Source organism: Arachis ipaensis, chromosome B08, assembly GCF_000816755.2.
Source record: "Arachis ipaensis cultivar K30076 chromosome B08, Araip1.1, whole genome shotgun sequence".
In the NCBI taxonomy this organism is placed as follows: domain Eukaryota; kingdom Viridiplantae; phylum Streptophyta; class Magnoliopsida; order Fabales; family Fabaceae; genus Arachis; species Arachis ipaensis.
Genome location: NC_029792.2, coordinates 2439015 through 2459183, shown reverse-complemented (window position 1 = coordinate 2459183; position 20169 = coordinate 2439015). Strand labels below are relative to the sequence as shown.

Sequence of the window (20169 nt, the reverse complement as noted above, 5' to 3'; positions counted from 1 at the left end):
TTAGACATCGACTAAAGTGATAAAGTCCTCTTGGCTTTTGAAATTGACTTCATACATCAAGATTGTCCATAAAAAAAAAATATTAATACACAAAATCAATCTCAAAAATCACTTAAAAACTTTAGTCCTTAGACATATAAAGGTCATGCATCATAAAACCTGCGTATAAAAATAAGCTCAAGGAACGTCATTCTCATTCCTTCTCAAGTAAGATAATAATTTTCTTCTTCATCATATGTTATTTAAATACAAATTATTAAATGTTCCACTATCATTATACATTACATAAATGAAATAAAATGGTTAATATAGTAAAGGAAATGAGTAGTGATAGTGTATATATAGTTGTATAGTTTACTAAGTGAGTAGATAACGGTAACAGCAGAAAGTTTGGGGAGCAGTTTAAAGGTAGAAGGAAGTAGAAGAAGTAGAATCCCCAAAAAAGAGAGTGAAGTTAGTTTTCTGAAACCGAAAGTGTGGGAAGTTGAAGAAATTTAACTGGTGCGAATTTTACTGTACTTTCCCTTATTTTACTCAACCAGCGAATCTATTTACACTACGTGTCACCCCCAAACAGATTCTGCTTTTCTGCTCTCTCTGCTCTCTGCATTAATACCCCGCTTTACCACCAAATTCTATTTAATCACTTCCTCCAAAACAAAACCCTAAGGGTTCTTGTAAGAGCCAATCGCCGCCGGATTCACCTCTCTTTCTCTTTCATTTCTAACTCTGCTTTCTCCTTTCCCCATTTCCCCCACGTTTATTTTCTCTTCCTTCGTATATTAGGGATGAATTTCCTTGTCAGTGATCATGGCAACCAGCTTCAATTTAATTCCGCAACATCGTTTTCTGATTGATTGAGAGCTTCAGCTCCATGAATGACTCTGTTGCAATTTTCGTTTAGTTTGTTAGATTTTATCTTTTATTTTATTTTATTTTATTTGCATATTTGCTTTTCGAGTTAGCAGCAGTTACAAGCTCACTCCTCGAGTTGTAAATATGGGGGATTATCGTTTTGATGAGGAAAGTTAGATTTTTTATCAGGTTTCTAGCTTTGTTGGGGTTGGTTGGTTGAGGGATTTCCATGATCAGTTTTGGTTGTTGAAGAAAATGTTATCCGAATTCGGAAGGAGGCAGATGCTTGGTGGTAACGAGGGTTCCTTTGGAGATGAATTGGAAAAGGAGATTGGGATGTGCCTTCGTGAGCAACGAAGGCAAGAGGCTGATGATCTTGAAAGGGAACTCAATATATATAGAAGTGGATCAGCGCCTCCAACTGTTGAGGGTTCTTTGAGTGCAGTTGGAGGGTTATTTGGTGGTAATGGCGCAGGTGCAGGAGCGGGTGAAGCTTCTGCTGCTGCCTTTTCGGAGTTTTCCAGGACTAAGAATGGCAATGGTTTTGCTTCTGAGGAAGAGATGAGGTCTGATCCTGCTTATCTATCGTACTATTACTCGAATGTTAATTTGAATCCTCGACTTCCGCCTCCTTTGATGTCCAAGGAGGATTGGAGGTTCACACAGAGGCTAAAAAGTGGAGCTTCGGCTCTGGGAGGAATTGGAGATAGGAGGAAAGTGAGCAGGACTGATGATAATGGTGGTAGATCTTTGCTTGCAACACCACCGGGTTTTAACTTAAGGAAACAAGAAAATGAGGTGGATAACGAAAAAATGAGAGGCTCTTCTGAGTGGGGTGGTGATGGACTCATTGGTTTGCCTGGCCTGGGACTTGGGACCAAACAAAAGAGCCTTGCAGAAATTTTTCAGGTAGCTTCCATTCATCTTGCTCTATCTTCTCAACTCCTTGACTCATATTTGTTTATTGTTTTATATATTCCGGTCATGTGTCATTTTGTTTTTACACTTATGATCGTCTACACATCTCATAGAACCTTCATTTTGTCATGATGTTAAATCAGTTTGTGTATTAGTTTCCCCCATTAGCAAGCTGTTATTTTTCTGTTATTTCTGTTTCTGATCAGACTGACCTTCTATATGAGGGCCCTTGATTTTGATTCATTAATAAAGTGTAAATATTTGGTTTCATTCTAGCTGCAAGACTCAACTTGGACAATCAAGTTTTTCCTTGATAGATTTTGTAAAAACTCTGATATCAGTTATACTATGTATTTGGTTAAGAATTTAAGTCTGATTCATTTAAACGCAAAAGTTCTCGGTGCGCTTCTGCAATGTTATTTATAGTGTTTGTGGTGTCCAAGATGGCAGCATGACATACTGTCTGAACTTCAAAAAAAAAAACATTTTGTTTTTGTTCCAGTTCTACTGATGTTCTGTTCCCCTTTGTTTGTGCACAAGTTGTGGGCATGCACTAAATTCACATTGGTACTGATAGTTCTTTCCCTTGCTTTATATAGTTTATTGGCTACGTTTAGGTCAAAATATTTTGGGCACATTAAATTTGTTAGACCTCATACAGGTTGAATAAAATGAGTTAATGCCATTTTGTCGGTAATCATTCACACTCAACCGTCACAAAGAAATTATCTTTTTGACATATGTGTAATGTGTGTGTATGATTTGATATGTTCTATTTTGTTCCAGCACACTTATTTCTTCTACTTGGTCATTTATGGTTTGTAATTCTCCAGGATGATATGGGGCGCAGCACACCCGTTAGTGGCTTTCCTTCTCGTCCAGCCAGCCGTAATGCATATGATGAGAATGCTGATACCATAAGTGCTGCTGAAGCAGAACTTGCTCATTTACGGCGTGATTCTTCTGCCGCTGATGCTTTAAGATCTGGATCAAATCTTCAGGGGTCATCTTCAGTCCAAAATATTGGCTCTCAATCTTCGTATACTTATGCTGCTGCACTAGGTTCTTCCATGTCACGAAGCACTACTCCTGATCCGCAGCATCTAGCTAGGGCTCCCAGTCCATGCCCCACGCCTATCGGTGGTGGGAGAGTTGCTGCCGCTGAGAAGAGAGGCATTACAAGTCCTGATGCATATAATGGTGTTACCACTGGGAGTGAGTCTGCTGATATTGTGGCAGCACTATCTGGCATGAACTTGTCGGCAGATGATGTGCTAGATGGTGATAACCATTTCCAATCACAAGTTGAGTCAGAGGTTGATAATCATCGTAGATATCTTTTCGGTATGCAAGGTGGCCAGGATCATGGCAAGCAGCATGCATATTTAAAAAAGTCTGAATCTGGGCACTTGCAGAAATCATCCTACCCTGAGTCAGTTAAGAGCAGTGTGACTGGATCAGACATCAACAATCTGGCCTTCGATAGACATATTGATCAACAGAAATCTGGTGTTCCTTCCAATAAGTCTTATTTCAAGGGATCACCTACTTCTCCTTTTAGTTCTGGTGGTGGTATGCCAGTTCAATACCAGCCCTTGGATGGTACAAATCCATCATTTACCAACTACGGCATGAGTGGGTATGCTGGAAATCCTGCACTAGCTTCCTTGATGGCTAATCAACTTGGAACTGCTAATCTGCCACCCCTTCTTGAAAACGTTGCTGCAGCTTCAGCAATGGGATCCCCTGGATTGGACTCGAGAGTTCTTGGAGGTGGTTTGCCTTCTGGAGTTGCCTCCCCAGCTGATATGCATAGTCATGGTCGGCTTGCAAATCAAATTGCTGGTGGTGCTCTTCAGTCTCCTTTCATTGATCCCGGGTATCTTCAGTACATGAGGACCTCTGATTATGCGGCAGCACAACTTGCTGCTCTTAATGACCCATCTATGGACAGGAACTACTTAGGTAACTCTTACGTGAATATGCTGGAGCTTCAGAAAGCTTATCTTGGGACGGTGCTTTCTCCTCAGAAGTCGCAATATAATGTTCCACTAGGTGGCAAGTCTGGTGGTTCCAATCATCATGGTTACTATGGAAATTCTCCATATGGTGTCGGCTTGTCTTACCCTGGAAGTCCACTGGCAAATTCTTTATCCAATTCTCCTGCCGGATCTGGCAGTCCTATTAGACACAATGACCTGAATATGCGTTTTGCATCTGGAATAAGGAATTTAACAGGGGTCATGGGAGGTTGGCATCTGGATGCTGGAAACGTGGATGAAGGCATTGCTTCTTCTCTGTTGGAAGAGTTTAAAAGCAATAAAACCAAGTGTTTTGAGCTTGCTGAAATTGCTGGTCATGTCGTTGACTTCAGGTATGTTCTTTTTATGTTAATTTTTATCGTTTGTAATTTTGTTTTGACCTTCTGAAGAATTTCATTTAATGAATTTGCTCTAATGGACAGTGCTGATCAATATGGGAGCCGATTTATTCAACAAAAGCTTGAAACAGCTACTGCGGAAGAAAAAAACATGGTTTATCAGGAAATCATGCCACAAGCTGTTACTTTGATGACTGATGTCTTTGGTAACTATGTTGTTCAAAAGGTAACTATTACCCTCTATATTTTCTCTGGACACTCGGATTGATTCTTTTTCTGATCTTGTGAGTGACCATTGATATGTTGCAGTTTTTTGAGCATGGACTTGCATCCCAGAGAAGGGAATTGGCCAACAAGCTTTTTGGTAATGTTCTGAATCTCAGCCTTCAAATGTATGGTTGTCGTGTCATCCAAAAGGTATTAGCAAATTTAGTGCCATTAGCTGATATTTCTATTTGTGGCTCTGTTTTCTTGGTATTATGTATGTTAATCTTTTTCCCGTTTGGCTTTTGTGCTTTATGTATCCTGCCTTAGGCTATCGAGGTTGTTGATTTAGACCAAAAGATAAAGATGGTTCAAGAGCTTGATGGTAATGTTATGCGCTGTGTTCGAGATCAAAATGGTAACCATGTCATTCAGAAGTGTATAGAATGTGTCCCTGAGGATGCAATCAACTTTATTGTCTCAACTTTTTTTGGCCAAGTTGTGACGTTATCAACCCACCCATATGGTTGCCGGGTGATACAGGTAGGATTTCTTGGCCGCTAGTGTTACTCCTTTCTTTAAGCCCTTAAGATCATTGAACGGTGAATTATATCTTTCACGTGGCAGAGAGTACTGGAGCACTGCAATGACCCTAATACACAACAGAAAGTTATGGATGAGATTTTAGGTGCTGTTAGCATGTTAGCGCAAGATCAGTATGGAAACTACGTCGTCCAGGTTTATTATTTATTCTAATTACTTAGAATTTGGGCCTCCTTTTGCTACAGTCATTGATGGATCTTTGGCATGTTGCCTTCTAGTCCCTACTCCACCATTATTCTGTGTTCAACTGTTTTAATACTTGAAATTATATTCACGTATCATGTCATCCATACCTGTCAGTTAATCTCTTTTTTGTTTCATCTTCTCTTAAAACAGCATGTACTGGAACATGGGAAGCCTGATGAGCGTTCAGCCATTATAAAGGAATTAGCAGGCAAAATAGTTCAAATGAGTCAACAGAAGTTTGCCTCTAACGTTGTCGAAAAATGTTTGACCTTTGGAGGTCCTTCTGAGCGCCAATTACTTGTGAATGAGATGCTTGGAACCACGGATGAAAATGAGCCTCTTCAGGTTTGTTTTAAATTTTAGTTCCGATTCTGATTCTAGAGTTCCCTTTGTTTGAAGCAAGTTGCATATGATGAGATGCGTGTTTTGTTGGTAACTTCATTACTGAGGGATGGAGATGTGTTGCTCGCTTAATCGAGTTTGCTTAAATGTGATGTTAGTCGTGTTGAGGAAAGTTCAAATTATGTTCTGTTAAGATCGTGAGGGAGGCTGGTCTGTCGAATATCTTTGATTATTTATCCATCCAATTGGGTCCGACCTAGTAGGACAAGCTTTTTGTTGTTGTTGTTGTTGTTGTTGTTGTTGTTGTAGTATCCGCTTTTGCCTTTCAGTATCGTTGATCTGAGTCTAATTTAAATGTTTTGGCATGGGAATTTCTTTTAAAAATAAATTTTCACAATGGATTGAATGTTACGTTGTTTGAACAGAATAACGAGCCTTCACATTTTTGGTATTGGAACTTTGATCACAAAAAGTGTTATTCTATGTTGCCGTTCTTGATGCGGATATAATCTTATTTCTTTTTGTATAATACAGGCAATGATGAAAGATCAATTTGCAAATTATGTCGTGCAAAAGGTGCTCGAGACTTGTGATGACCAACAGCGTGAGCTAATCCTTTCACGAATTAAAGTCCATTTAAATGCACTGAAGAAGTACACCTATGGAAAGCATATTGTTGCCCGTGTAGAGAAACTTGTTGCTGCCGGAGGTACGTAATCCTTGAACTTTCCATGTTGAGTTTTCATATGCATGTAAGCATGCCAAATGGGGTCTTTTGGTTTCTTGCAGAAAGGAGAATTGCTGCACAGTCTCCTCATCCTGCTGCTTAGTTGGGCGTAGAACAAGTATGTTGTTTGTACAGCTAACTGAGACTAGTGTGAGCTGCTTCTATTTTCTCTCACATTTTCTACCTGCATCCAGAGGGTATGGTTGCCTCTGTCTATCTGAGATGGGTAGTAGCCTATTAAAAAATAAAATTCTCGGTTGTAATGAACTGTACATTTTGTAGTTCTAAGTTTATACGTAGAATTTAAGTGCGTTGGAGTATCAGGTATGTGCAAGGCTTGGTGCGCGCACACACCTGATGCTCATGCAGAGGAGATAAAATGACAATACAAGCCAGCCAGCAAGTTAAGGATGATGTAAATTCTATAAAATGGTGAGGGTAGTTTTTACAAGTTGGCGCGATGCGACTGTACAAATATGTTGCCATGTGAAGAGCTGTTAAATGTTTTAGGTTGAGGGCAGGATTTTTTTATTCCCCTTCATGTATGGTTATTCACTGACTGTTTATTCCCCAATTTTCAAGTTTATTTCTATCATCATATGTTCTGTGTTGTGATACTGCCTTTATGATGCTGAGATTCTTGTCATCCTTGAGTTTGAATCTATATATGGATGGATTATGCAAACCGGCTCAAGTGAAATATGTAGGGTTTTAATTTGATCAGGTTTGGAATAGAGTTCTAGTCACCTTTCAAAGATTTAGACTTCCTTTAAGTAGCAACTAATTTCCTTAATAGGAAAATGAAAACACCATCTTTGTTCTTTTTCTTTTTCTCTAAATCACCAGATTCAACTGTAATTAATTTTTGCTCAAATCCAGTTTACAAATTTATAGACCTATAATAATGATATTTTTACCATTAGAAGTGTAAATCAATCCTAATTTTGCTTTAAAATAAATAAATAAATATGCCTAGCAATACCTCTTGAACAGATTAATAAACTTCATGTCTAAATGAGCAACAATACCAACTTCTTATGCTTTGATGGTTGACCCAGGACAAGATAAAAGAAAACTCTTCCCGTTTCTAAAATGAAAGTGAAACTTGAAACATTCATTTTGTTATATGAAAACAACTCATCCATGACATGATACACCCGAGTTGAAAATAAAACCGGATGTTGGAAAGGCATTTATAAGGACTCTTATCCAAGCAAAGCTAGTTCTCTCTGCATTTGAAACTTGATATATCAACATTTTCATTTTTCAGTGTGAAAGGCTAAGTAATTTGGTAATTCATAAAAAGTACAAAAAAAGGTTCATGATTGGACCCTAATCATCATCTTCATCTTCATCAATCTTCTGTCCAAATCCTCTAGGCCCGGCTCTGGATCTCACCACCTTCTTCTTCTTCTTCTTCCCACTTTTGTTAGCCGCTTCTTCCTTCTCAAACTTGTCCTTCTCTCTTTTCTGCAAGAAATCCGTCACTGCCAAATAGATAACCTGCCATATATACAGAGAGACCTCTCATAATCTGAGAAACCCAAGACAAGAAAGAACATCACAACACTAAAGCTAGAAACTTTGCGTACGGTTCTAATACCCCAATAGTAAGTATTGATAGCCCAATGAAAGCAATGAAGAGAAGTGCTGAAATAACTGTGGACACCCCATCATCATTGCTGGAGACCAATTCCTTGGCAGCATCAACCGCAGTTGAATCCGAAGGTACAATATCTTCAGCACCAGCAGAAAGAGTAGTTGGCCTAACTCTACTACTTCTGTGAGAGATTAGAATTGGTGGGTCGTGAAAAATGATGAATCTTTTTGTTTGGATAAGGTTGTGTGAGACAGGTGTTAGAGACAATGGAAGGGACCTAGTTCTAGTTGGAAGAAACAAGTAGGAGTTGGAGTGAAAACTAGAAGAGAGTAAGCATGCAATCTGTGATGATGAGGTAGCCATGGTTCATCTACTTCCAACTCCAATCACTTCCCAAAGTTTCTCTCTCCAACAACTTGGGGACTACACAGGAATAACGGAAGTTGCTGTCTGAAATTTGGGTCTTGGGCTTCGTTTTGCCCAAACTATAAGGCCTGTCAGACTCAGAAGGCTTCGCACTTCAGGGTCAAAAACGTAAAAGACTTTAATGAGATGAATATCGATTATTGAATATTGGATAATGGATTCCAATCCCATCATAGTCAATTAGTCATACTACAGCATCTCGGACACGCATCAATTTACGATTTTGCACTTGCAACTTTCACCCTATTCTTATCCAGAAAAAAGATCTCAAAACCAGTATCTTATAACGTTTTTCACACAATACAACTTGATGTATCTCGAGTCTTTCCTTCCTTGGAATCGTGTCATTACTTTGATTTTATATTGTTGCTTCACAATCACGTGACTAAGAAGAAGAGACTAGAACCTAAGGAAAACCAATTGTATTTATTTTCTAGATTTTTCTATGAAAATTACTCCTTATTTAAACATTATAAAAGGTAATACAAATAGTATAGTTGGTGGTAGTGAAGGCGGTGCTAGGATTCTCCGCCGCAGGATTTGATGGGTTGATGGGAGAAGACGGAGGTTTGTGAGTTAGCCAATAAGAATATTGCAAAGGATAGCGTCCCAAATCGTCCACGTCAATTGGTTCATCCCTTCCAGCTGTATAACAAATCCCAACATATATATATTTTTTAATAAATCAATTTCTCCTTTTGTCCCTTTCAATTCACATCCATCAATTCGGGTGTTCGCGGTGCGATTTAGATTCGTTTTGAGTCAAAAATCTATCGGATTCGAATACTAATTTTACTTGTGATACGGTTTGAATGGGATGTTTTTAAAAAAAAAAATTCGATTCGATCCGATCCAATTTCTAGCAGTTTGAATTTTTTTTGGTGACTACTAGCAGTTTCGATTAGATTGGAATTGCGGTTTTATAAATTAAAAAATTAAATACATATAACAAGTCTCAACATAAAATTTTAAATAATCAACAATGACATAACAAGTCTTAACAATATTTTAAAAAACCAACAATAACATAACAATAGAAATAAAATTATAAATTAGTTAAAATAAATAAATAAATAACATTTTAAATATAAAATATTTATTAAATAATAATCATATATGAATAATATAAAAATATATAAAAATTAAATATATTATAAATATAATTGTAAGTATAATAATAAAATAATAATATTATAATACATTGTGCGATTTGAATTGGATTGGATCAGTTATGAAAATTAAATTCAAAAATCTGATCCGATCTAGTAGTTTACAAAAAATATAATCCAATCAAATTCAAATTAGTGCGGTTTTAATCGATTTTTAGTTTAAATTAAATTAAATAAACAGTTTAATTTGGATCGATTTGAATTTGAACACCTGTCCTTCAACTACCCCATCGAACGAAATCTCCTTCCTTCCAACAAAAGAAACCCAATACTTATTGGCACCTTATATGACGTCTATATTTACCAACTTAGAACTGCCATTAAATTAACCATTTTTTAAAGTGTAAAAGTGCTTTCACTTTGGGCCCGTGGCCATCACCCCCACGCACTTTCACACTAGCAAACATTTCACACCTGTCTCTGTATTCTTCCATTATTGCCCTTTTCTTTTTGGCAAAGATTTGGATTCCACCATCAATATTCAAGTATTACTATCCCACAGGATGGTCTAATTCTCTGGGCTTCTTATATTTTGTTTCCGTTAAATTATCACTTATTATTATTTTTATTCTTTAAAAAACTTAAGTTGGTAACACTTGTTAGTTTATTTTTTGATATAATCTCATACATAAGTTTATATAAGCTAAGCTTGTTTGAACTTTGAATTCTTCTAACTTTAAATATAGACAATTCTTTAAACTGAAATAGTATATCCTATAATTGGACATGTGATAAATTGTTCATAAGTATGATGTTATTGCACTTGCCACAGTACAAACATGGAGTAAAGTTAGCTACACTAAGGTAGAGCGCGTAAACTGCAGGGGGTGACACGTGTGGCGCTAACGGAGCGAGTAAACGGGAAGGGATTAGACGGCGAGTAAGAATCGTTAGATATTTAGAAGATCAAAAATATCTGGCTAAGTCGTCCACGTTGGCACCCAGTATTGCACTTTTTCCTCTCTATAATTCAATTTTCCCAAACTGCCCCTCCTAAATTCTTAAAATAAAAAAAAAGCGCAATAATATATTAATATATTGTTGGGGGCCAAATATCTACACCTAAATGGTGAAGTAGTCTTGGCAATTGTTTGCTCTTTTTAATTGAACATCAATCTTCAAATTCCATCAATCCACCCCTTTTTTTCCTTTCCTTTCCCTTCAGCCTTGACTTTGGATCCAAAAACGCAGATATCGAAACCGTTTTGCTCAACAGACTCTGTTTTCTGTTTTATCAGTAGTGCGCTGCACACACACACCAACACTTAACAGAAACGGTTACAGCAACCGTAACAAAAAAAAAACATGGGAGAAGAGGTTAAGATCGCCGACTACCCAGGCGGCGGCGCCGACGACGAGCGCGTTTCCGAGTGGGAGCTTGGCCTCCCCTCTCCCGCCGACCTTCCGCCTCTCTCTCAGGCCCTGATCCCGCCGGAGCTTGCCTCCGCCTTCAGCATCTCCCCGGAGCCCTACCGGACTCTTCTCGACGTCAACCGCGCCTCGCAGGACACCATCTCCGCAATTCGCGGCGGCGCCTCCCAGGCCTTCTCCTCCAGCAATTTCCAACTCGACGACCGCGCCACCGTGTTTGAGCCCGACGCCACGGCGTTTGCCGATGAGGAATTAGAGCCCGATCGAGATGGCTCCGGCTCTGATTCCAGGAAGCTCCGGAAGATCGACAGCGCCGCCGAGGAGGCCGATTCGGCAGCGCCACCGGCCAACGACGATCCTTCCGCCCGGTCAATGAAGCGGCCGCGCCTCGTGTGGACGCCTCAGCTTCACAAGCGCTTCGTAGACGTGGTAGCGCACCTCGGAATCAAGAACGCGGTTCCGAAGACGATTATGCAGCTAATGAACGTAGAAGGATTGACTCGCGAGAACGTTGCGAGCCACCTTCAGAAATATCGCCTTTACTTGAAGCGAATGCAAGGGTTGTCCAACGAAGGTCCTTCTTCTTCTGATCAGTTGTTCGCGTCGACTCCTGTGCCGCAGAGCTTGCACGAGTCCGGCGGTGCTGGCGGAAGCGCGGGGCATTCCCATGGAAACGGACACCTTCCGGTTCCAATTCCGTTGCCGTATCCAGCTCCTCCGGCGATGATGCCAATGCCGATGCTCGGGATGCCTCCGATGAGTATGGCCGTAGGGAACCACCACGGATTCAACCCGTTGGCGCAGCAACGGGATTGGTCCGGTGCGAATAAATTTGGTTCCGTTGTTTCGTACCCTCAGAGTCACAGTCAGGGCGTCACTCCTAGTGATAAATGAATTCCAACTTTTGAATTTCTCATCTCACTATTAAAGGTGAGCACTGAGCACTCATCACACAATTATTTTTATTCTTTTTCTTCTCCCTCTCCCCCTCTTATTGTTTCATTATTCACTTCCAGTAATAATAATAAATAAGAATTAGCATTTAGCAATCATTATTCAGTTACACTTTATCTGTTTTGTTAATTAAATTTGAGTACTCTGTTTTTGTTTTTGTCAATTTCTGATGGCGCGCTAATTATTTCAGAAATAGAATGAGTAATATGTATGCATCTTTGTTTATATTTTCGGTGTTTTCCAATGTGATTATGCCGAGGGTGAGGTGAAATGATGCAGTTCTGTGATGTTGTCGTCTATGATTGTGAAGGTGAATACTGAATCCCATTGAATAGGTGTTATATCATTCTTTGCTGTCTTGTTAATTTGTTTTAATGGACTTTCCTGTGACTTGTTGCTAATTGATTATTTAATTGTATTTTCAACCGTGTGCGGCTGTGGGAAAATGATCTTGTGTATATGTGATGTTCCTTTTGTAGATTCAAATGTTAAATTAATGGTCATTCCTTCAAGTCAGTTTCGGAGGTAGCTCCACGGATGAGCAACTTCATAATTCACATGCAGACATCATGGAGCCAAAACTACAGTTTAAATAGTACATACCTATTCATTTGCATCATATTGTAGCAGCAATCTATCATGTGGTCTGCCCAAGTGACAGCTGATTCTAAAGTAAATCCCTAATTTTTACTTTGATTCATAACTACTATCTATCTATTACGTTTTGTACTCCTGAATACGTTTGATTCATAAGGAAAATATTTAAGCCACGCATTTTATATTTTGTTTGTTTCTCATTTTAGTTCACTTAATATTGTGGATAAAGCTGTTGAAGTTTGCCAGCATTGGGTAGAGTATAGACTGGGAATACAGGATGGTTCCCCACATGTTAGTGTAGAGTGAGGACTAGAGGTAGGGTAAGATGCATATCTGAAAATGTTTGGAACAGGAAGCAAGATGCACGGTGTTGGAGAATTTAATTCTGTTTGGGATAAATATTATGAATCAATTAAAGAATTCTTTTTAGCACAACAACAATTTATACCTTAGCATCATAAGGACAAAACTTTGACTCCAACTTAGCACGCTACCCATTCCCTTCCTAAAGAGATAGCACCATAGATTCCCCTTTAGAATAACACTTTTCATTGTGGTTTTGCGGGACAATTTTCCTTTTCATGCTTTGTCAATTACAAAAGTGCAAAAGCGATATGCATGCTAAAGAGGATTTGTGGAAAAATATGTATGCATCTACATGTATTTAGTTGGGATCTATTCAGACGTCACAGTAAGTGTAATTTAAAGAGTTGCTCATAATTATTTTTCCCTCTTTTTTGAACGTTAATAACATGTGCTTGTTAAGCCAGAAATGATTGAGATGACGATGATTGATGTCAAACCAAAGGAGTCTCTAAAGATAGATAGAAAGGAAAAAATTATCACGGTTGCGCTAGAACCACTAGGAAGCTGAAGGTTGCTTAGATGAACGGTTCTCTAATATCAAATTATCAAGTGAGAGTTGTTACTTATGAGGAACATGTTACGAAGTTTCAAATGTTTCCTAACGATTGAGTTGAAAAATTAGATGGTCTTAATTTTTTTTAAAATTGTTCTTAACATTTTCGATTCCTTCCAACATTATTTTTTTAAGGACAGAAGAAGAATTCTCCATCCCAACAACAACAACAACAACGAAAAGGAAGACGATGCCACGTACACCATTATATACTATACATTGGAGTAAGGAGAAAATCCTGAATCGAAAATGGACAGAGAGCCGAAACAGTTGAAATAGATATAGTAAATCGAACTACACTAGGCATTTAAGTTCTACAGTATATAAATCACAACGTTGATGAACTTTACAAACAATAAAAAAATTTGCAAATCAATAAACCGTAAAACTTAATGACCTAACATTGAGTAATTGGAAACAACTTAGCATCATGATACAATATCCATCAATGAGGAGCTCAGTGGGTGAAGGAAATCAGATTGGCTCTGGAGTAAGGTGATGAAGGCTTTGGAGAGAGGAATCAAAGGTTTGATTCAAGCTCAAGTTGGAGGAGGGACAAATACAAAATGGTGAAGACAAGGAGAATGAGAATATTATTGAAAATAAAAAATTTAGAAACTAATTTGAAAACATTAAAGACAATTGTAAACAATAAAAAATAACTTAAAACTCATTTACAATCAAGCCATTTGCAATATTTTTTTGGGTAGTACATCTAACTCAAAACCTTAAAGTGTCAAGTTAATGAGTCTTTTATCTTATAAATTCCTTACTTCTTTTTGGTGGTTTTTTTAATATAGAATTCGTTTATTACACTTCTCATCCTTGCTACTTAACAGAATCTAGCTCAACCAGAGTCTTCTTCAATCCCAACTGCCAGCCTACCTTTAGGCCATGTACAACAGCCCAGAGCTCGGCTTGAAAAGCCGAGCAAGTCCCGAGATTAACCATGTATCTTGCGATCCATCTTCTATCTTCCCTCTAAACAAACCTCCACAACCAGCAGGCTTCGGATTTCCAGATGAGGCTCCATCTGTATTAAGTTTAATCCATTCATTGGGAGGGGTTGCCCAAGCTATGTGAGCTTCTATTCTCCTTTCTATGCTACGGTGCTACCTATCATCAACTTAACTTTGTTGAAAGCTATTGTTATCTCATGATACTATTGGAAGCATTCTCAGGTTCTTGTGAATGGTGGGGAGAAAATTTCCCTGTTTCGCTATTTCCAAATCATCCAAGTGGTTGTCGATAGTTAACCACTTAAATTTGGCTATTTTGTCCAGTTTCCATTACTAAATTCCAACGGAATCACACCAATATTCTCTCGTTTTTTTTTGTCAGAAATAAACAATGTTATCCAATCAATTAAAATAGCAAGGCATAAACCCAATAACTTGAAGTCCCCATACAAAAAAGTAACTCCTTACAGACAAAGAGAATATATATCACCTTCTACCAAAGGAAGAGATAAAAAGAAAATTTATCACGATTTAACAAAACACATGATGTATTGACCCCGAAAGAAACGCAAGAACAAAACCCGATTAACATGATAGATTTTTTGGATAAGCTGATTAACATGCATGGATGTGGATTGACTACTTCTCTTCCTCTTCCTCCTCCTTTGACTGCACCCAACAACTTCCTTTCTCAAATTAGCACACAACTATGCTTGAGATCCCTTCTTTCCATCCAGACCCAAAACCCGTCACTTTCTTTCATACCCACTTGCAAATATAGATATACAAGTGCTTTCAGATACGGGAATCATGGGATTCGGAACAATCGTGGCAACAGACCAGTGGCTATGAGAGCAAGCCGCGGAGAATCTCCGTACGAGATTCTGGGAGTGTCCCCATCCGCAACTTCCGACGAAATCAAAAGGGCCTATAGGAAACTTGCCCTCAAGTATCACCCTGATGTTAACAAAGAGGTAAGTTCCTATGTCTTAAGGGCTTAATTGTTATTCTCTCTCTCAGGTGTTTTTTGTGCCCGCAAGGTGTTTGTGAAAATGTTTGTGAAAAGAACCTTAGGTTTGTTCGGCATTTCTGGACTTTCTTTATAAGTGGCGGCGTGTTTTCCATAAAGAGAAAATGGCCGAAGCTGCAATGACTACAAATGTTGCAGCTTTCATTGTGGGAACAAATAGTAAGACTGATAAAGGATAGCACACAACATAGACAATGGTGATTTTCCTTGAGTGCTGTTTCTCCTCCGTTGTTCCCACAATGTAAACAGAAACTGAAATGTAAACTTGAACGATCACCTGAGTGAATAGCTAGGTTTAATGAATAGTGAACTTTAGACAATTATGAACAGAGGAAATAGTACTAGCACATTGTATGAGGTGTGCTCAAATTTTATGCCTCGAGGTGTAATTGTTCTATTTAAATTTGTCTGCCTCTCTTAGTATTCACATTGATTTTAGACTTTGGCTATATTTACAGTTATTGTATTAATAATTAATATATTCTTTTCATAGGATAAGGCGCAGGAGAAGTTTATGAGGATAAAGCATGCATACAATACCCTGATAAATTCTAATTCCCGCAGAAAATATGATTTTGGAAATCGTGGTTCTGATTATTCATATTCCTCTTCTCAAAGAAGCCAAAGTAGGAGCACACAAGAAGAAGAATTTTATGGATTTGGTAAGAATCCAAGACACTTATTTTTGTTGTATATCAGTGCCTTTCAGTTATTTAAAATTTTTTTAAACCTTTGAGATGCTTCGTATCCTTCTGTCCTATCATTTCATTTGTTAGCTGCTGCTGCATTTTCCCCTTCAAATCCTCTTATGAACAACATCTCAATTCTGCAGGTAATTTTGTCAGGGATGTTCAAATAACAATAGGTAGATATATACTCTCTGGTAGACATCATGTGAATATGTGATCATGTCAGCCATAAGTTAATCTACATTCCTTACTAATTTTGTTGGGGAAAAGGGACGTCTCCTAGTATATAGCAACTATCTTTCATAATGAAGCAGTGTTTCGAATCTTATTATTTTGTTATTACAGAGGACTTTTTTAAAGATCTTCAAGAAGAATTCAAGAACTGGGAAGCTAATGCTGCTTCAGAGGGACAGCCAAAGAGCCTATGGGAGGAAATAGCGGTGAGACTTCCCTCTTAGCATATTTATTTATTTCCTAGATGTCATATATATCTCAAAAAGGTTGGAAAAAATGACATACATGGGGACTCAGCTCAAAACTTTTCATTTCAGGAAATAGGAGAAGAATTTGTGGAGTTTCTTGAGAAAGAACTCAGTATTGTTGATACAGAAGCTGATCAAAATAACAATGAAACAACTCAGGGTGGAAATAAATCTAACATGTCTGGGACAGGCACACCGGATAATGAAGCTGGCAAAGGAAAAACAAGCATTGAGGATAACCTTGATGATGTAGAAGCCACTCTGGCCAAGTTAAAGAAGGAACTAGGCTTATAGAACAGATGGATTAGGTTCCAAGTAGGCCGGGACCAAAAGCCAATGTTTTTCATTAAAGATTGCCCAAGTGGGCGTGTAAAGTTCATGTGCTTTGTGTTGGGAGCTCAAGTTGTCAAATTCATGAGCATACTCTTTTAATAGTGTTTTAAATCCTCAATTTACACGGATTCCAGATTTGAGACCCTGAATAATTTTATATTAGTAGGGTCTCAAAATACCACAAAATGAATATATTCTGTTGGGTTACTCATTTCCCCGTTAGAGTGAAGTTTTTCTATATTTGTTCTCTCTTGGTTTTTGGCCAGCATAGAAAAATATAAAAATTTATATATTTTTTAAGGTAAGGCTTTATATATATATATATATATGTGTGTGTGTGTCTCATTTAGGAACTATCGTGATTAAAATTTGAAAAATTTAAGAACTAAATTAAAACAATTAAAACTTCAATGACTAAATTAAAGTTCAACTGTAACTTCAAAAACCAAACTGAATATTTTCTCTAACTTATAAGTTAATATAAAGACAACAAATAAAATAAAGAAAACACAAATTTACAATACAATATGCATTTCACGGCATCTAAAATATATTTTCTCAAAAAGAAAGATCAATATTGAAAGGCATAATTTTTTTTAATTTTCCAAAAAAGAAAAGCACATATATACCTTCTCTTAGGAATTACTCATTAACTTCGTTAAAACAAATGTAGATAATTCTTTTAAAAGGTTTACTAATTATCTTCAAAATATTTAATTAATGAATATTCTTAAAATTATAAAAAGACATCTTCATAATTACCATGAGCAATGTGTCCACTGTCCACTTAAACCAAATTCTACATTTAGCATCAAACTCTATAAAATCCGCATTGTTGTTTATCATAAACCGTTGGTTGCAAAGAATTCTTCTGCAAACCAAGAGAACAAAACCTACTCAGCAGCATCACCAATGTTTGTGACTTATTTGAACCTCAAAACCTCTCTCCAAAACGGAAAAATAAAGCACCAGTTCCTGAGTTATGATCAATGGCATATTCTGCTCTGACCAAACCAAGCTTGAGACCAACACCATAAGACGACCCATGACCCATTCGCCTGTATACTTCTGTAGGATTCCCTTTGACATTCTTTGAACTACCAAGATCATTGCCATGTTCAGCAAAAGCATACACATGTGTACCTTTAATGGGTATCCTTAGCTCAGCTGCAAGCTGTGGAAAGTAATAGAAACCATATAGTTGTTTGGATAAGTATTTACGAGGTATATATATATATTATCAGAATAAACCGAAAACATATAAAATTACAGAATGCATCCTATAATTCCCACCTCAAGGATATTTCTGGCTGCTCCAATCTCACCCATGTTGTAACCCCTCACAGAATAGGGACCACCAAGAGTGAAAGCATCGTAACTTGGAAGGTCACCTACACACCCACCGTAGTGGCTGTGGAGGACAAGCACTGGTGGCGGTGGCTTGCCAGCACCTTCCTCCACAGACATCAACGGGAGGAATCGTGTTAGAGTAAGCTGGTGACGATTAAAAAAGGGGAACTGGCTACCGATGCCAAGACCTTGATCCACCTGCAATTTGCATATGTAAAAACAGTCAGCTAAAAAAATTTTATAACTTCTGGACAAGAAATTTGCGGAAGACAATATCTAGTCCTCAAAGTTTATGCACATTGAACCTTACTATAAAATATTTTGCTGAAAACTGGTTTTAAATAGAACCTGATGGCATCAATTTAACCATGCACTCAATAACATATACTAAGATGAGACTTAGTTGTTGGTTAAAGGGAATGAATCTATGTCCAGAAAAATCTAGCATGCTGCTAAATCCAGTCAGTATCTAACCATATAGTGCACCAAGGATTGTCTCTAACTAACGTCAATAGGTTAGCCACACTATGTGGACTACCATATTCAACTCGTGAAATTTTGTTTGTGTCCTCACCACTAATAACTTCTCTCCTATTTATCCTGCTCCTATATTAATGCCAGAGGAGAAACTAGACATTTTCTTGAAAGAACCAAGAATGTGAAGACTACAAAAGACCATAATATTTAACTTAGTAAATAATTAAAGACTGTCAGTCAAGATGTTTCAAAGGAATGAGTGAAAAAATGAGGTCTACTTATATGTACAACAAAGAACATGTAACCTTAAAGGTTTCAAACAATTAGGCAGAATGGGCACAGAAACAATAGGCTCTGCCCCCATTTGATGCTTGTTGCACTTGTTGGTTTTCTTACCCATAAACAAATAAGGAATAACTTCTAAAGCAATGACTGTAAGATGAGACAGTTACCTGGAACACATTTCTTTCTCCAACAACAGCACCATTCACAAAACGTGTGTTGTCGCGCGTGATATTTGCCTGTAAAAATGCCATGCGATCAATGCCAGTCCCACTGAGAGTGGTTGGAGGTCCATCTGCACTAATTCCTCCACTAGGTAATATTCTTTGACCATTTGAACATATATGACTACTTTCATCACGTGTTGTTATCTCTTCCATTACAAGCCCATAAGTGAATTTACTCTGCCGTGTGAAATTCTGCTTGCCACACAAGAAATAAAAATTATGAATGAACAAAGTACCACTAATCCAAATAACCAAATCAAGGATTAAGATTTTATGGAAAGAACCAGTGAAATTACCTCTGTAATATTAGCTTTAACACCAGCTCGATCAACCCATATTGGGGGCACTTCATCCACCCCTGGTCCCCCAGTGAATACTGGACTCAGCTTTCGACTATTGAAACAGCTTACACGGAGAGTCCTGTTGCGTGCATAATATACACCATCCAGATATGGATGCGCATACTCTAGCTTGAATGCAAGATCATCCTAGGGCAACAAATGTACATTTATGACACAAATGCTCAAATGCTTAAAAAAAATGAGGTAAACTGGATGGACTAGCTTGACTTCTTGAGTACCTGAGGATTGAAGAAGTTGCTGGTTGTTATAGAACCAGTTAATGATCTATTCAATCCTTGCAAATTCCGATGTTCAAAGGTAACAGTTCCACCCGGCTGAAGTGAGGCCTGCACAAAAATTGATCAAAAGCAATCAGATTGAACATGAAAAATTCCTCTGGTTGATGGACAAAATTGGTTTCTAGTTATGCAGGAATACCAAGGTAGGGCGCCCTCCTCTTCCTGGGACAATACCCCACTCGGTACTGACTTCAGCTGTCTTCTGCTCTAACTCTTTTAGCTTAATTTCAACAATTATGCCTCCATCATTCTTCTCATCGGGCCGTGGATTCACCTCAATATTTGAAAACAATGCAAGGGAATTTATGTTTCTTAAAGCCTGCTTCCCTGCTTCAATGTTAAAGGTGTGACCTGGGCGTAGCTGTTAATCCAACAGAAATAATGTCCATCAGACCATAACACAAGTAACTTATAGCATCGAATAAGTTTAAAACCAAGAACACCTAGAC

At 38.0% G+C, this 20169-nt stretch overlaps 5 protein-coding genes across 8 annotated transcripts in view; 3 read left to right on the top strand and 2 right to left on the bottom strand.

Moving 5' to 3' along the window:
* On the top strand, positions 857–6815 carry LOC107612820 (pumilio homolog 2). The gene is made up of 9 exons (XM_016314571.2): positions 857–1764; positions 2607–4147; positions 4238–4379; positions 4463–4570; positions 4688–4900; positions 4985–5095; positions 5297–5491; positions 6023–6197; positions 6278–6815. Exons 1-9 carry the CDS (start codon positions 1111–1113, stop codon positions 6316–6318), a joined length of 3180 nt encoding a protein of 1059 aa, XP_016170057.1. The 5' UTR covers positions 857–1110; the 3' UTR covers positions 6319–6815.
* On the bottom strand, positions 7284–8596 carry LOC107614477. Its single transcript, XM_016316675.2, has 2 exons — positions 7819–8596; positions 7284–7718 (listed from the first exon to the last, which is right to left on the bottom strand). The coding sequence occupies exons 1-2, from the start codon at positions 8176–8178 to the stop codon at positions 7548–7550; spliced, it is 531 nt and encodes a 176-aa protein (XP_016172161.1). The 5' UTR covers positions 8179–8596; the 3' UTR covers positions 7284–7547.
* LOC107614257 (transcription factor PCL1-like) lies at positions 10453–12516 on the top strand. 3 transcript variants are annotated; one of them, XR_002351748.1, is made up of 3 exons: positions 10453–11711; positions 11996–12045; positions 12215–12516. XR_002351748.1 is itself a non-coding variant. In XM_016316481.2 (2 exons), the coding sequence occupies exon 1, from the start codon at positions 10716–10718 to the stop codon at positions 11673–11675; it is 960 nt and encodes a 319-aa protein (XP_016171967.1). In that variant the 5' UTR covers positions 10454–10715; the 3' UTR covers positions 11676–11711; positions 12215–12516. The 3 variants fall into 3 exon arrangements, 1 of the variants encoding a protein (XP_016171967.1); XR_001614346.2 differs by having other exon boundaries at positions 11926–12045; XM_016316481.2 differs by lacking the exon at positions 11996–12045 and having other exon boundaries at positions 10454–11711.
* Positions 14091–16973, top strand: LOC107614263 (dnaJ homolog subfamily B member 9). 2 transcript variants are annotated; one of them, XM_016316488.2, is made up of 5 exons: positions 14091–15184; positions 15734–15902; positions 16073–16105; positions 16275–16369; positions 16481–16973. In XM_016316488.2, the coding sequence occupies exons 1-5, from the start codon at positions 14801–14803 to the stop codon at positions 16703–16705; spliced, it is 906 nt and encodes a 301-aa protein (XP_016171974.1). In that variant the 5' UTR covers positions 14091–14800; the 3' UTR covers positions 16706–16973. The 2 variants fall into 2 exon arrangements, with proteins under 2 accessions (XP_016171974.1, XP_016171975.1); XM_016316489.2 differs by lacking the exon at positions 16073–16105 and having other exon boundaries at positions 16481–16969.
* The window catches only part of LOC107613077 (protein TOC75, chloroplastic), a 4274-nt gene continuing 1547 nt past the window's right edge, over positions 17443–20169 (bottom strand). The window contains exons 2-7 of the mRNA XM_016314923.2: positions 19860–20081; positions 19661–19768; positions 19377–19568; positions 19024–19272; positions 18038–18292; positions 17443–17918 (exon numbers count right to left, since the gene is read on the bottom strand). Coding sequence (XP_016170409.1) covers positions 17679–17918; positions 18038–18292; positions 19024–19272; positions 19377–19568; positions 19661–19768; positions 19860–20081 — 1266 coding nt within the window. The 3' untranslated portion in view covers positions 17443–17678. The remainder of the gene's footprint in view (positions 17919–18037; positions 18293–19023; positions 19273–19376; positions 19569–19660; positions 19769–19859; positions 20082–20169) is intronic.